Here is a 17,064-nt window from a genome sequence, read left to right on the forward strand (position 1 = left end):
GTGAAGGGCACTGTTGGAGGTTGTGGCCATTGGGGGGACTGAGTGCTCTTAGGAGGCAGAGGGTCACTATGGCAGGCTGGGTGGCAATAAGGGAGCTGGGGGGAACTATGGGAGATGTTGGGGGAACTTTGGGAGGGGTTGAAGGATCATTTGTGAAGGGTATAGTGGGAGGTTGTGGCCACCAGGGGGCTGAGTGCACTTAGGAGGCTGAAGGCTACTATGAGAGCTGGGGGGCACTGTGGGACACTGTTAGGGATACTCTGGGGGGACTAGAAGTTCTGCAACAAACTAGGGGGCACTGTGGGAGGTTGGTCAGGACTGTAGGGACAGAGGGCTGTTAGGGGCTAAGGAGCACGGCAGGCCACTATGAGAGGCTGAGTGGCATTATTAAAGCTGGGAAGCACGACAGGAGGTTCGGGGATCTGCAGTTAGCAGGAGACCCGGGAGCAGGGAGACCAGGGCCCAAAGGTGGTCCATGACTTTGTGGTTGAGAATCACTGGTTTAAAGAACTCTGATTTACATAAAATGCCATTCTGTTTTTTTAGGTTGGCCAAAGATGGGTGGAAATCTCTCAGAGAACAGTCAGAAAGCTCTCTACCCATCCTGAATTTCAAACTCCACTTTGAACTGAATTTTCAGTGCTAGGTGGATGCTGATGGGTATAATCACTTACCAGACTCTCAGGTCTCCCAGAGTCTCTGGTGGTGACATGAGGCTGCTATAGCTGCATTTTTTTTTTAAATAAGTGTTGGTCATTTACTGAAAACCTATTATTTCCCTTACCACATTCTGAAAAGTACATCAAATTACCTGACACATTTATTGAAACAGCGATCTGTACGCATGGTTTGTTGTCCCATAGGACGGTGGAGACACTGAGGGCATCTGGGGGAAGGTTCCGGGTAGACGTCAAACTCTCTGACTTTTTTATAGTCGAGGATGGATTGTCTGTTGAAAAAAAAGAAGACGATCAAACATCATTGAATAAACCATGAAGGTGTATCTAGAGCTATGGCTAGATTGGGGAGGGTTAGACCCTCTGGCAGGTTTCTGTAGGTGTCCCTGATGAGAAGGTTCACCCTCTCTATGTGTCCTGGTGACCACTAACACTAAGACATAAAGTGATGAGAATCCAGGGTGTGGGGGGAATCTTCCACTTCCAGTGACCACTTAGGGGGGTACAAGAGATAGCGCATCCAAAACTGTGGGGAAAAAAAGCACAGAGGAACAGGAGCATTGCTTTGTGGAGCCCTATAGTCAACAAAGAGGCCTATAGGCAACAGAAGCTCTCATAACCATATTATGCAAAAAAAGCTCCTGCTCCGTTTTCCACAAGTTTTAATCTTCAGTTCTGACGTGTGATTCTGCTGCGTGACAATCGTGGCAGATTCACACTTTATTTGGGGCGCCATTAAGAATAATGGCACCCAATGTGTGTTGCGTATTTTGCCGCAATTTGTGATTTCAGATTGCCTAATGTGAATGGGGCCCTAAAGGTTCCTAATGAAAAAAGTAACCTAAACAAAAGTAGTCATATAAAAGAATACAAACTTTATTTCTGGTTACATAATATCTAAACAAAACCACAGATTACAAATCTTCGTGTCGTCACATGATTAAGTTACTTTTGCAATTGTAAATTAAATATCATAACCTTCAATAATCCTCCAACCTCCTACTGAGCTGAACCAATTATTTCTTTTTATTGGGATCACATAGGTAATTATCATTCAGTTTTACAGCTGATACTTGCGGAGGAATGAAGCCATTTCTCAAGGTGTTTGCCAGACATTAAAATTTGCTTTTTTAGGAGAAAATACAGAGGTAGTAGATAATCACGTGCATGCACTTGGCCAACCAGGCACCCAGTACAAGAACACCTAATGTGTGGGAGAGGGGCTGCAGGGGATATAAGGATCCTGCCCAGGGGCGGACTGACAACTCATGGGGTCCCCGGGCAATAGGGGATCATGGGGCCCCTGTGTCCTTGCCCAAACTCAAAATAGCCTATGAAAAAGGTACCAGGGGCATCTCATGGGGCCCCCTACTGACCCCGGGCCCTCGGGCAGTGCCCGAGTTTCCAAATGGTTAGTCCGCCCCTGATCCTGCCCTATCAACAGTAACACGCGAAACAAGTCTTTCTCAACCTTCCTAGTTCTGGGGAATGCTCTTTACATTGGTGGTCAGTGGAAAGAATGCTCCTTGCATTGGCAGTCAATGGGAAGAATACCCCTTACATTGGTGATCAGTAGGAAGAATGTTCCTTATATTGTGGATCAGTGGGGAGAATGCCCTTTATATTGAGGTCAATGGGAAGAATGCTCCTTATATTAGGGATCATTGGGAAGAATGCCCCTTATACTGGGAATCAGTGGGGAGAATGCCCCTTATATTGGGGATCAGTGCGGAAAATTCCCCTTATATTGGGGATCAGTGGGGAAAATTCCCCTTATATTGGGGATCAGTGGGGAGAATGCCCTTTTGTATTGGGGTCATTGGGAAGAATGCTCCTTATATTGGGGATCAGTGGGAAGAATGACCCTTGTATTGGGGATCAGTGGGGAGAATTACCCTTATATTGGGGATCAGTTGGGAAAATTCCCCTTACATTGGTGGTAATTGGGAAGAATGCTCCTTATATTGGTGGTCAGTGGGGAGAATGCCCCTTATATCGGGGAGGGGATGAGTGGAGAGAATGCCCCTTACAATGGTGGTCAATGGGAAAAATGTCCGATACACCTATCACTTGTTAATATTGATGTTGCAAGATACCTATATTCCTTACATTCTCTTCCCTTCGTATGGAATGCACCCCGACTGTGCATACTGTATGACTGGCTATGACTTACAGTGACTGTGAAAGTGCAACGGGCAATCTGACTCTAACTGATACTGGGGGGGGGGACTGACTAACTGCCACTGACATCATTAGTGACACTAATACAGTGATCAGTGCTAATAATATACACTGTCACTGTACTAATGACACTGGCTGGGAAGGGGTTAGCACTTAGGGACAATCAAAGGGTTACCTGTGTGCAGTGCTGTATTTAGGTTTTGTGCAAATTTGGCAGAAAGAGCCTGACATTGACCAAGAACACCCCTGTCCTCCACCCTAGCCTTCCACTACCACTGCCACCATCCCCAGTATACACCAGCCACCATAGTGAATGCAGGGTCCGGGGAGACCAGATATAGTGAATGTAGGGTCTGGGGGGGACCGGATATAGTGAATGCAGGGTCCTGGGAGACCAGATATAGTGAATGCAGGGTCCAGGGAGACCAGATATAGTGAATACAGGGTCCGGGGAGACCGGATATAGTGAATGCAGGGTCCAGGGAGACCAGATATAGTGAATGCAGGGTCCGGGGAGACCAGATATAGTGAATGCAGGGTCCGGGGAGACCAGATATAGTGAATGCAGGGCCTGGGGAGACCAGATATAGTGAATGCAGGGTCCAGGGAGACCAGATATAGTGAATGTAGGGTCTGGGGGGGACCGGATATAGTGAATGCAGGGTCCTGGGAGACCAAATATAGTGAATGCAGGGTCCGCGGAGACCAGATATAGTGAATACAGGGTCCGGGGAGACCGGATATAGTGAATGCAGGGTCCAGGGAGACCAGATATAGTGAATGCAGGGTCCGGGGAGAGCGGATATAGTGAATGCAGGGTCCGGGGAGACCAGATATAGTGAATGCAGGGTCCGGGGAGACCAGATATAGTGAATGCAGGGTCCGGGGAGACCAGATATAGTGAATGCGGGGTCCGGGGAGAGCGGATATAGTGAATGCAGAGTCCGGGGAGACCAGATATAGTGAATGCAGGGTCCAGGGAGACCAGATATAGTGAATGCAGGGTCCGGGGAGAGCGGATATAGTGAATACAGGGTCCGGGGAGACCGGATATAGTGAATGCAGAGTCCAGGAGACCAGATATAGTGAATGCAGGGTCTGGGGAGAGCGGATTTAGTGAATGCAGGGTTCGGGGAGAGCGGATATAGTGAATGCAGGGTCCAGGGAGAGCGGATATAGTGAATGCAGGGTTTGGGGAGACCGGATATAGTGAATGCAGAGTTCGGGAGACCAGATATAGTGAATGCAGGGTCCGGGGAGAGCGGATATAGTGAATACAGGGTCCGGGGAGACCAGATATAGTGAATGCAGGGTCCGGGGAGACCGGATATAGTGAATGCAGGGTCTGAGGAGACCAGATATAGTGAATGCAGGGTCCGGGGAGAGTGGATATAGTGAATGCAGGGTCCGGGGAGAGTGGATATAGTGAATGCAGGGTCCGGGGAGACCGGATATAGTGAATGCAGGGTCCGGGGAGACCAGATATAGTGAATAAAGGGTCCGGGGAGACCAGATATAGTGAATGCAGGGTCCGGGGAGACCAGATATAGTGAATAAAGGGTCCGGGGAGACCAGATATAGTGAATAAAGGGTCCGGGGAGACCAGATATAGTGAATGCAGGGTCCGGGGAGACCAGATATAGTGAATGCAGGGTCCGGGGAGACCAGATATAGTGAATGCGGGGTCCGGGGAGAGCGGATATAGTGAATGCAGAGTCCGGGGAGACCAGATATAGTGAATGCAGGGTCCAGGGAGACCAGATATAGTGAATGCAGGGTCCGGGGAGACCGGATATAGTGAATGCAGGGTCCAAGATTTAGTAACACTTTAATTAACTTGCAAGCAAAAGACAGAATGTTCAAGACTTTAACATTAAAGAACAAAAGTAAGCACTTACCTATTCGTCTGTATGCCTGTAAAAAGGAGAAAAATAAAAAGCAATTAGATACACAGAAAAGCCGGCTAAAAATTCAAATATTAAATTATATCCTGAAGTGTAATATATTTTAAAAAATCAAATTGTCAGACTCTGGTTTTAGAACACATTTGCATCAAAATGTGAAAGTCTATCTGAACCCAAAAACTAAGATGTAATATATTTCAGCTTAGCAGTCTTTAGATGTGTTTGCTGCATTGGGTTTTTTTCAGGCTTTTTTTTTTTTTGCCTGATCCCAATGGAAACCCACTGATTTGTCTATTTTGAAAATGTGCATTTATAATATGCTTTGATTGTCTTTGCAATCAAAATGTGGTGTCTCCCCACATTGTATTAAATCTGACTGTTCTGAGGGCCAGTTCACAGTACATGCATTTCAGTTGCTTTTTTCTGCATCCAAAATGCACAGAAAGTAGTTTATATGGTTGTCAATGTCATAGTCCACATCAGTGCTTGCAGTTCCAGTGTGTTCCGGATGCAGAAAAAAAGTAGAATAGGCTGCATTTTTCCTGTACAGAACTGCACTTAAAATGGATCAGAAACGCATCTGAACGCACATGTCCCTATTTAAACTGAAGAAAAAGAGAGGGGGAAAAATTAACAAGAATGTATAAAAAACGCACTGGAACACGTAAAAAATGCAACAAAAACGCAGCCAGAATGCATCTGGACTGCATTTCTATGGTGTGAACCAGCCCTGAATGTTCTTTTTGTATCAATGATGGAAATCATTAAGGTTACATTGTATCTGAGTTAAAGTGTTTCCGTACAGGACAAAAAGTTAGCTGTGGTGGCTGCATTAGTTTTCTTTTTTTTTAGGGTTTTCCCCTTTATTTTCACCTGCTGATCCTGCCAGTAAAATACTTCCTGTCCTAGGGTGACAATGCTGTGCTGTTTCTATGGAGGAGCATTGTTGTCACCGCAGACATCACACCTGATTTGCACTCCCTCTATATATCTATCTCTAACTCTGGGAGGGGGGAGGTGCTGTAGTAACAAAGTAGTAGAAAGAAGACAAATAAGAAAATGGTAGACAATGACTTTTCTAAGGCTGGCCATACATTATACAATTTTCTGTCCAATTTCTGTACAATTTCCTTTAGATTTACCTTCAACTATATAGTGCAAGAGCCTGCCTAATTGGATACAACTGAAAGTGTTGTTTGGGTTTGACCTCCTATTATATGGTTTTTGGTAAATCTTAAGCAAAAATCTCAAGAAAATTGTACAATGTATGGCCAGCGTAAGTGTTAGCTCTTCACAAGGACAGGGCTTAGGTTGGCCATACACTATACAATTTTCTGTCCAATTTCTGCCCAATTTCCTTTAGATTTACCTTCAACTATGTAGTGCAAGAGCCTGCCTACTTGGATACAACTGAAAGTGTTGTTAGTTTTGACTTCCTATTATATGGTTTTTGGTAAATCTTAACCAAAAATCTCAAGAAAATTGTATAATGTATGGCCAGCCTAAGTGTTAGCTGTTCACAAGGACAGGGCTTAGACTGGCCATACACTATACAATTTTCTTACATTTTTCTGTCCAATTTCTGCCCAATTTCCTTTAGTGCAAGGGCCTGCCTATTTGGATACAATTGAAAGTGTTAGGTTTGACCTCCTATTATATGGTTTTTGGTAAATCTAAACAAACAATCTCAAGAAAATTGTATATTGTATGGCCAGACTAAACAATACTTTCAATTGCATCCAATTAGGCAGGCCCTTGCACTATATAGTTGAAGGTAAATCTAAAGGAAATTGGGCAGAAATTGGACAGAAAAATGTAAGAAAATTGTATAGTGTATGGCCAGCCTAAGCCCTGTCCTTGTGAACAGCTAACACTTAGACTGGCCATACATTATACAATTTTCTTGAGATTTTTGGTTAAGATAAAAACCATATAATAGGAGGTCAAAACTAACAACACTTTCAATTGCATCCAATTAGGCAGGCTCTTGCACTACATAGTTGAAGGTAAATCTAAAGGAAATTGGCAGAAATTGGACAGAAAATTGAATAGTGTATGGCCAGCCTAACTGTGGGATAATGGAAAAGATGGGGTCTAGCTAGAGCTGAACTAACTAGCACTAAACAGGAAGACAAAAACCAAATCACACCAATAAACAAGTTCTAGTGGCCCTATACCACCACTAAACGTCAGCATACTACATAACATTGTAACCTGACATATCCAACACCGAATAATGACACATAAGTAGGACAGAACATATATTCTATTTTTAGCATGTGTTTGTAGAAGAATATCCTGTTTTTTTGCTTTGCAATACAAATAATGACTATTTTTGTATGGGCATATGACTGACATGTTTATTACCACAAAAGTCCCTTTTTCTTCTCTTTTTTTGTGTGACACATTTCATGTCTATACAATTCCCGTAGCACACAGAAAACTCTAAATAGCCATAGAGAAGGATGATCTCCACAACAAATGTCCCCAGAGAGCCTCAGTGACAACAACGTCATCTCGCCTTCCATTGTCTGTCCTTGTCACATTTCAGGTACGTCCACATTGCTCCGCGCTATGCCGCAACCACTTTCTGGATGGTTTTTACTGAATGTGCTAAATTCTTTTCTGGGCATTAGATTTGTATGGGACTTTAAGGAGGTGTAAGATAAATGACGTCTGTTTTTTTTTTTTTTTACCATCTTCATGTTTTCCTTTATCCCTCAACAGTGAGCCTTTATTTAATTCTCATACTATTCCCTCCAGGCCGTGCCCCCTCCCCTGACTTCTCCATCAAGATCAGCAATACAACCATCAGTCCCTCCTCTCATGCCAGGGTATTAGGTGTAATCCTGGACTCCCATCTGTCCTTTCATCCCCAATTCCAATCACTGTCCAAATCTTGTAGACTTCACCTCCGCAACATCTCCAAGACACGCCCGTTCCTAACCTCGGAAACCACTAAGCAACTTATTCACTCCCTTGTTATATCTCGCCTTGACTATTGTAACTCCCTCCTCATTGGCCAACCTCATCGCAGACTATCCCCTCTTCAGTCTATCATGAATTCTGCTGCCAGACTTATCCACCTTACTAACTGTTCCATATCTGCCACCCCTCTGCCAATCCCTCCACTGACCTCCATTCAGTGTCCTCCATCCCTCTCTGCCAATCCCTCCACTGGCCTTCATACAATGTCCTCCACCCCTCTCTGCCAATCCCTCCACTGGCCTCCACTCAGTGTCCTCCTCCCCTCTCTGCCAATCCCTCCACTGGCTTCCACTCAGTGTCCTCCACCCCTCTCTGCCAATCCCTCCACTGGCCTCCACTCAGTGTCCTCCACCCCTCTCTGCCAATCCCTCCACTGGCTTCCACTCAGTGTCCTCCACCCCTCTCTGCCAATCCCTCCACTGGCCTCCACTCAGTGTCCTCCACCCCTCTCTGCCAATCCCTCCACTGGCCTCCATACAATGTCCTCCATCCCTCTCTGCCAATCCCTCCACTGGCCTCCATACAGTGTACTCCATCCCTCTCTGCCAATCCCTCCACTGACCTCCATTCAGTGTCCTCCATCCCTCTCTGCCAATCCCTCCACTGACCTCCATTCAGTGTCCTCCACCCCTCTCTGCCAATCCCTCCACTGGCCTTCATTCAGTGTCCTCCACCCCTCTCTGCCAATCCATCCACTGGCCTTCATTCAGTGTCCTCCACCCCTCTCTGCCAATCCCTCCACTGGCCTCCATACAGTGTCCTCCATCCCTCTCTGCCAATCCCTCCACTGGCCTTCATTTAGTGTCCTCCACCCCTCTCTGCCAATCCCTCCACTGGCTTCCCATTGGCCAATGAATAAAATTCAAAACATTAACAATAACATATAAAGCCATTTATAACTCCGCCCCAAATTACATCACCGATCTTGTCTCCAAATATCACCCAAACCGTACTCTCCACTCCTCACAGGACCTCCTACTCTCCAACTCCCTTGTCTCTTCCTCCCATGCTCGTCTCCAGGACTTCTCCAGAGCTTCCCCCATCCTCTTGAACTGTCTACCCCAATTTATCAGACTATCGTCTACTCTGCTCACTTTTAGGCGATCTCTGAAAACCGATCTCTTCAGGGAAACCTATCCTGCCCTCAGCTAATAATGGAATCTTCTATTCCTTCTACCAGTCCATCCCACACAGTTATTACCTTTTGTACCACCAACTCCTCCATCTTAGATTGTAAGCTTTAAGGAGCAGGGCCCTCCTAACCCTCTTGTCAGGGACATATTTACCACAAGGCAAACAAGGCATTTGCCTAGGGTGACATTTTTAGGGGGGCAGCACTGCCCCTTGGAAGAAGAAACATATGCGGCATGGGGACCAGGTGGGATCTAAGAGAGGTTGCGGGCTCCTTGATGGTGTATGCAGAGCCTGACTGTCATTTCCAGGGATGTCCAGAGCTGTGAAGGTTAGTGTTTCTCTGTCGCCGTGGGGGGGGGTGGTGAATGTTATTGGAAGGCTCTCCCGGGTGGAGGGGATGGGGCAGGGGTGTTGTTGGTCACTGTCAGGCACTCCCCTCGGGGGGGGGGGGGTTGGGGGAAGTTGGGTGGGGGATGTCCGGTGTTGATCGGTGTGAGGCAGTACTGAACTGTATTGTAATTGTATTGTCTCCCATTATATTGTAAAGCACTGAGATAACTGTTGGCGCTATATAAATCCTGTATAATAATATATAAATCCTGTATAATAATATATAAATCCTGTATTATAATAATAATAATAATATATATATATAAATCCTGTATAATAATAATAATTCTCAAACAATCCCTCTCCGGAGCAGCTGTAATGATTCATTGTTGGTGTGTGAGAAATAACTGTGACCAGTGAGGTGTTTAGTGATGTAGATTCTCAGAAATGAAGGGGAAGAGGCAGTGCTGCCTATGGACAGGAATCAACAATCGGTAAATAAAACTGAAAGCAATGGAAAACAATATGTCTAGGTTCACACCTATGCAGGTTGCGTTTGACCCGTTTCTGCATTGCGTTTTGCATTGCGTTTTTGCCGCGTTTTTTTAATGCGTTTGGAGGGGGGCTTCATTTTTTTGTATTTTTCTTGTTGCTAGGCAGAGACTCTAAAATAAGGGGAACTCTTATGGAGTCCATGATCTAAGGGAGACTCTGATGGGTCCCTGATGTAACAAGAGACTCTATGTAAGAGGGGGCTTTGCTGGAGTCTCTAATGTAAGGAGGGCTTTTATTGGAGACTCTGATGTAAGAGGGGACTTTGTTTGAGTCTCTGATGCAAGGGGGGACTTTATTGGAGTCTCTAATGCAAGGGGGGACTTTGTTGGAGTCTCTGATGCAAAGGGGGACTTTATTGGAGTCTCTAATGCAAGAGGGGACTTTGTTGGAGTCTCTGATACAAGGGGGGGGCTTTGCTGGATTCTCTGATGCAAGGGGGGACTTTGCTGGATTCTCTGATGTAAGGGGGGACTTTGTAGGAGTCTCTGATGCAAGGGGGGACTTTGTAGGAGTCTCTGATGCAAGGGGGGACTTTTTTGGAGACTCTGATGCAAGGGGGGACTTTGCTGGAATCTCCTATGTAAGTGGAGACTTTATTGGAGTCTCTGATGCAAGGGGGGACTTTATTGGAGACTCTGATGCAAGGGGGGACTTTGCTGGAGACTCTGATGTAAGGAGTACTTTAATGGGGACCCTGATGTAAGAAGAGACTCTAAAGTAAGGAGGGCTCTCATGGAGACCATGATCTAAGGGGGACTGTGATGAGGACCCCCGATGTAAATGGAGATTGATTAATTTCCAAACAACACAACAAGGCAGGGCAGGATGACGTCATGTAGGGGAGTTTTTCAGTCAGGCTTCATGAGATGCACAATTACCTCCACCTATAGCAAGGGCATTATTCAATGTTGGTCAAAGCTTCAGTTTGCTTTTACCTACTGGGGCCCATTACCTTCATGGGCAGTTTTTTTTTCGGTAAAGGTGAACTATTCCTTTAACACAAAGGTTACAAACCGCACACTACCGATAGATACGCTTCACCAGCAATTTGCTTTCCTGCAAATCCTGACATTGCTGGATACTGAAAATGATGATTTTATCAATGAACAATTTCAGTCCATATGTGCTAAGTACACAGAGTTGAATGCTGCAGCTATGATCGCCAAAAAATAATCGCCTTCGGCGTCACATTGTCTTGTATAAGGAAGTCGATGCTGATGAGCAGATTGCTAACTTGACAGCTTTAGATTGGATTCGGTGGGGTTCAAGTAGAAGCTGCAAGAGAGTTTGACTTTCTTGTGACATTAAACTGCATGTAATCCCTCACCTTGTAAAACAAGCCATTCAGTTTACAATAGAAAGCAACCACATGCCTTCCAGGGGATTTACCCCCCTTCCAGGCCATTTTTTCCGTTACGGCGCTGCGTTACTTTAACAGACAATTGCGCGGTCATGCAACGCTGCACCCAAATGAAATTTAGGTCCTTTTTTCCCCACGAATAGAGCTCTCTTTTGGTGGTATTTGATCACCTGTGCGTTTTTTATTTTTTGCACTATAAAAAAAAAAGGCAGTTTTGAGAAAAAAAAACAATATTTTTGACTTTTTTGCTATTAAACATGTCCAGTAAAAAAATTTTTAAAAAACTGATTTCATCATAAATTTAGGCCAAAATGTATTCTGCTACATGTCTTTGCAAAAAAATATCTCAATACGTATAAATTAATTAGTTTACGTGAAGTTATAGTGTCTACAATTGGCTGTATATACACAGGAATTTTTCTTTTTATTATTAGTAATGGCGGCGATCAGCAACTTATAGTAGGACTGCGGTGGACATTCTGACACTGGGGGGGGGAACTGACTTGGTGTCACCGACATCCCCAATACACCAATACAGTGATCAGTGGTAATAAAAAGCACTGACACTGTACTAATGGCACTGGGCAGGAAGGGGTTAACATGAGGGGTGATCAAAGGGTTAACTGTGTGCTGTTTTACTATGTGCTGCTTGTGTGCTTTCAACTGTAACCACACTGCTTTGTGTGGCACAAAGGAAGCAATGCAAAAGAAAACAGGATACTTTTTCATACAAGTACATGGTACAACAGGCACATATCAGGAATATTACACTCTAGCGCAGGGGCGGACTGACAACTCATGGGGCCCCCGGACAATAGGGGATCATGGGGCCCCTGTGTCCTTGCCCAAACTCAAAAAAGCCTATGAAAAAAGGTACCAGGGGCATCTCATGGGGCCCCCTACTGACTCCAGGCCCTCGGGCAGTGCCCGAGTTTCCAAATGGTCAGTCCGCCCCTGCCCTAGCGGGTTTGCGGTATGAGTGCGGGGGCCCATTCATTTGAATGGGCTGCAGTGCCTGCGTTTCCCGCAAAAAAGAAAAAAGGTTCCTGCACCATTTTCAAAATGCAGCCGCAGGGAAATCGCATGGTGCTTTTGCAACATGCAATTTCAATGCGTATCCCTTGCCTGCAAATGCACTGTGTGGGGGTGCCATTAAGAATGAATGGCAGCCCAGCACGTCTCTACAAAGCAGCATGTTTTGGCTGCAGACAGTTGCAGGTGTGGGAATAGCTGCAGTTCCTGCACCCGAAACCAACCACAACAGAACCTAGTAAACCTAGTCTTAAGAATTGTTTTAACCAGGGCTTTTTTCTGCAGGAATGCGGGGGAACGCAGTTCCGGTACCTCCAGCACTGAATGTATGCAATGGCAAAGGGTGGTGGGGTGTGCTAGAGGATCTGGGGTGTGCTGTCTGCTGGGGGAATTTATTGTTAAGGGGGTCTAATGTTGCTGGTGAGGGATCCATTATTGCTGGGGGGACTTTTGTTGCTGGGGGGGGCTTATGTTGCTGGAGGAGGGGATCAATTGTTGATGAGGGGATTTATTGTTGAAGGTGGGGTCTTATGCTGCTGGTAACGGGAGGGTCTGTTAATGGTGGCTGCTGGGAAAGCTATCGTTGCTTGGTTTGATATACAGTCAGGTCCATAAATATTGGGACATCGACACAATTCTAACATTTTTGGCTCTATACACCACCACGATGGATTTGAAATGAAATGAACAAGATGTGCTTTAACTGCAGACTGTCAGCTTTAATTTGAGGGTATTTACATCCAAATCAGGTGAACAGTGTAGGAATTACAACAGTTTGCATATGTGCCTCCCACTTGTTAAGGGACCAAAAGTAATGGGACAATTGGCTTCTCAGCTGTTCCATGGTCAGGTGTGTGTTACTCCCTCATTATCCCAATTACAATGAGCAGATAAAAGGTCCAGAGTTCATTTCAAGTGTGCTATTTGCATTTGGAATCTGTTGCTGTCAACTCTAAAGATGAGATCCAAAGAGCTGTCACTATCAGTGAAGCAAGCCATCATTAGGCTGAAAAAACAAAACAACCCATCAGAGAGATAGCAAAAACATTAGGCGTGGCCAAAACAACTGTTTGGAACATTCTTAAAAAGAAGGAACGCACCGGTGACCTCAGCAACACCAAAAGACCCGGAAGACCACGGAAAACAACTGTGGTGGATGACCGAAGAATTCTTTCCCTGGTGAAGAAAACACCCTTCACAACAGTTGGCCAGATCAAGAACACTCTCCAGGAGGTAGGTGTATGTGTGTCAAAGTCACCAATCAAGAGAAGACTTCAACAGAGTGAATACAGAGGGTTCACCACAAGATGGAAACCATTGGTGAGCCTCAAAAACAGGAAGGCCAGATTAGAGTTTGCAAAACGACATCTAAAAAAGCCTTCACAGTTCTGGAACAACATCCTATGGACAGATGAGACCAAGATCAACTTGTACCAGAGTGATGGGAAGAGAAGAGTATGGAGAAGGAAAGCAACTGCTCATGATCCTAAGCATACCACCTCATCAGTGAAGCATGGTGGTGGTAGTGTCATGGCGTGGGCATGTATGGCTGCCAATGGAACTGGTTCTCTTGTATTTATTGATGATGTGACTGCTGACAAAAGCAGCCGGATGAATTCTGAAGTGTTTCGGGAATATTATCTGCTCATATTCAGCCAGATGCTTCAGAACTCATTGGACGTCGCTTCACAGTGCAGATGGACAATGACCCAAAGCATACTGCAAAAGCAACCAAACAGTTTTTTAAGGGAAAGAAGTGGAATGTTATGCAATGGCCAAGTCAATCACCTGACCTGAATCCGATTGAGCATGCATTTCACTAGCTGAAGACAAAACTGAAGGGAAAATGCCCCAAGAACAAGCAGGAACTGAAGACAGTTGCAGTAGAGGCCTGGCAGAGCAACACCAGGGATGAAACCCAGCGTCTGGTGATGTCTAGGCGTTCCAGACTTCAGGCTGTAATTGCTGCAAAGGATTTGCAACCAAGTATTAAAAAGTGAAAGTTTGATTTATGATTATTATTCTGTCCCGTTACTTTTGGTCCCTTAACAAGTGGGAGGCACATATGCAAACTGTCGTATTTCCTACACCGTTCACCTGATTTGGATGTAAATACCCTCAAATTAAAGTTGACAGTCTGAAGTTAAAGCACATCTTGTTCATTTCATTTCAAATCCATTGTGGTGGTGTATAGAGCCAAAAATGTTAGAATTGTGTTGTTGTCCCAATATTTATGGACCTGACTGTATATTGTTGTAGGGGGTCTGTTGTTGCTGCAGGGATCTATTTTTGCTAAGCGGATCTATCTTTGTTTTTGTTTGGGAGATCTATTGTTGCTGCAGGGATATATGGTTTCTGAGTAGATCTATTGTTGTTTGTGAGATCTATTGTTTCTGATGGGGTCCTGGTTATCTATTGTTCCTGGCTGCAGGGGATCTATTTTATTGCTTTTCTTGTTTTTATTAACAAATTCCATACAAATTATATTATATTATATTATTATATTATATTATATATAAATATATACAGTGGGGCAAAAAAGTATTTAGTCAGCCACCAATTGTACAAGTTCTCCCACTTAAAAAGATGAGAGAGGCCTGTAATTGGCATCATAGGTAGACCTCAACTATGAGAGACAAAATGAGAAAAAAAATCCAGACAATCACATTGGCTGATTTGGAAAGAATTTATTTGCAAATTATGGTGGAAAATAAGTATTTGGTCACCTACAAACAAGCAAGATTTCTGGCTCTCACAGACCTGTACCTTCTTCTTTAAGAGGCTCCTCTGTCCTGCACTGATTACCTGTATCAATGGCACCTGTTTGAGGTTGTTATCAGTATAAAAGACACCTGTCCACAACCTCAAACAGTCACACTCCAAACTCCACTATGGTGAAGATCAAAGAGCTGTCGAAGGACACCAGAGACAAAATTGTAGACCTGCACCAGGCTGGGAAGACTGAATCTTCCCCTATTGCCTGGGAGCCCAATGAGTTGTCAGTCTGCCCCACTGTGTATATATATATATATATATATATATATATATATATATATATATATATTTTTTATATATATATAAAAGTATACAAACACATTTTTATATATTTTGTATATATATTTATATAGAAAAGTATACAAACGTATTTTGTATTCAGGCATAATCGTTACTTAGCATGCATGGGCTTATAATGAAAAACTATATTTGGTGACAGGTTCACTTTAAGATCTTGCAGAGAGGATTGTATAAATCTACAAATAGATTCATAAATTATATTCTGTCACGTGATGTTGTGTGATATATTCTGGGCGTACAGAATAATTGCAGCATGGAAGGTATAATTACATGTTTTGGTTTATAGGTGAAATATGTTGACACTGAATCAATCTTGCAGGATGACTCTTTGCGTTTCTTTTTTTTTTTTTTGAGGATTACCTCTGCATTGCGATGACATGACAAGTCGCAGCATTTATAGATTTTGTTGATAGCTGCTCAGATTTGAGCTATTGATTTACTAACAGAACAAAGGGTGGCCTGTGTACAGTTTGTAGGTCCAGAGATGTCATCACAGTAATTTTATGTGATTTTCTCATGACATAGTCACTTAGGTCCGGTTCACACCAGGATCACATAGGACCACGGTCCTGTGTGGTGCAATATTTAAGTGCATTCTTCTGATTGGACTGAAATTGCTCCGGAACACAGAAAAAGAAGTGCAAGGACTCCTTTAAATAAAATGCGTTGCACCAAACTGCATGGTATTGTGGGTACCATGTGATTTGGTGTCTTCAAAAGCACTGTTTGCCACCTGTCTTTGGGGTGCCATTTACATTACATCACCCTCAGCAGATTGCAAAGGCAGTGCATTTTGAGCGCAATCAGGGCTGCTGTTAGAAACCACAGGGTCCCATACAGCCAACTTGACAGCCTCCCCACCCAAAAAAAAAACAAACCACAGTTTACTATGCTTCCATTTAGAAATGAACACAGTGACTGATTGGTACCGATCACTCATTGTGTTCATTCAGGAAAGGGCTGGTAAATGTGACATAATTACCAAACCCTTCCCCCACTTTCCATCCTGAAGGATCATTTTGTGTGCTTGCAGCTACCGGGGGAAAGGAGCAGAGAGAGCATTGTGGGGGTGAGGGGCACACAGGGGGCCTGGGCAGCAAGAGCTAGGTATGGTGTACAGGGAGGGTGATGGGTGCGGCAGGGGGCAATTACTGGATCCGATCCCCTGTATGGCTCTCTCAGCAGCAGCTGAAAGCCATGCCCAAAAAAACACTAATAATAAATAAACACCCTCCTCAGCATCAAACCCAATGTGTAATAGAATAAACCTGTGAAACAAATAAAGTCAAAAGTAAATAAAAAACTGGCTGAGCCACTAAATTCAAATGTTAAGTGAAACATATATCAAAAATATACCAAAATCAAGTAGCAATAAACACCTGGCCAGCCTATAATAAACACCCAGCTGAGCTGAAGAATAAAGTGTAAAAAAAAACAAAAACAGTACTTTATTTCTTTCACAGATTTATTCTATTACACATTGGGTTTGATGCTCAGGAGGGTGTTTATTTATTATTAGTGTTTTTTTTTTTTGAGTCACCAGGAGGCTGCTCTAAATAATCAAGGACAAAAAGGGTAGAACTTTCTTTCATGTAAATGCTCAGTGCACCAAAATCAAGAGTTGACTTCAACAAATTTGGTAATTTGTCTAATTATGAGCTGAACTATAACTGGGGCTGTTTGAACAATGAATCCACTTGGAGGTCAAAGAGAAAAAAACTCAACGTTCTTTGCCAATACTTCCAAGCTGGCCCAGGAAATGGCATTACTCCTGGCACAAAGTGGCACAACTGCATGTTTGTCTCAGCTGCCCAACTAATTGGCAGGT

At 44.1% G+C, this 17,064-nt stretch overlaps 1 protein-coding gene across 1 annotated transcript in view; it reads right to left on the minus strand.

Annotated features, from left to right (window-relative positions):
* IL17RE (interleukin 17 receptor E) overlaps positions 1-17,064 on the minus strand; it is a 114,065-nt gene that overhangs the window by 54,351 nt on the left and 42,650 nt on the right. The window contains exons 2-3 of the mRNA XM_089682065.1: positions 4,757-4,772; positions 812-949 (exon numbers count right to left, since the gene is read on the minus strand). Coding sequence (XP_089538191.1) covers positions 812-949; positions 4,757-4,772 — 154 coding nt within the window. The remainder of the gene's footprint in view (positions 1-811; positions 950-4,756; positions 4,773-17,064) is intronic.

Source organism: Staurois parvus, unplaced genomic scaffold (genome assembly GCF_062004578.1).
Source record: "Staurois parvus isolate SC_StPar_1 unplaced genomic scaffold, SC_StPar_1.0 ptg000283l, whole genome shotgun sequence".
NCBI lineage: Eukaryota > Metazoa > Chordata > Amphibia > Anura > Ranidae > Staurois > Staurois parvus.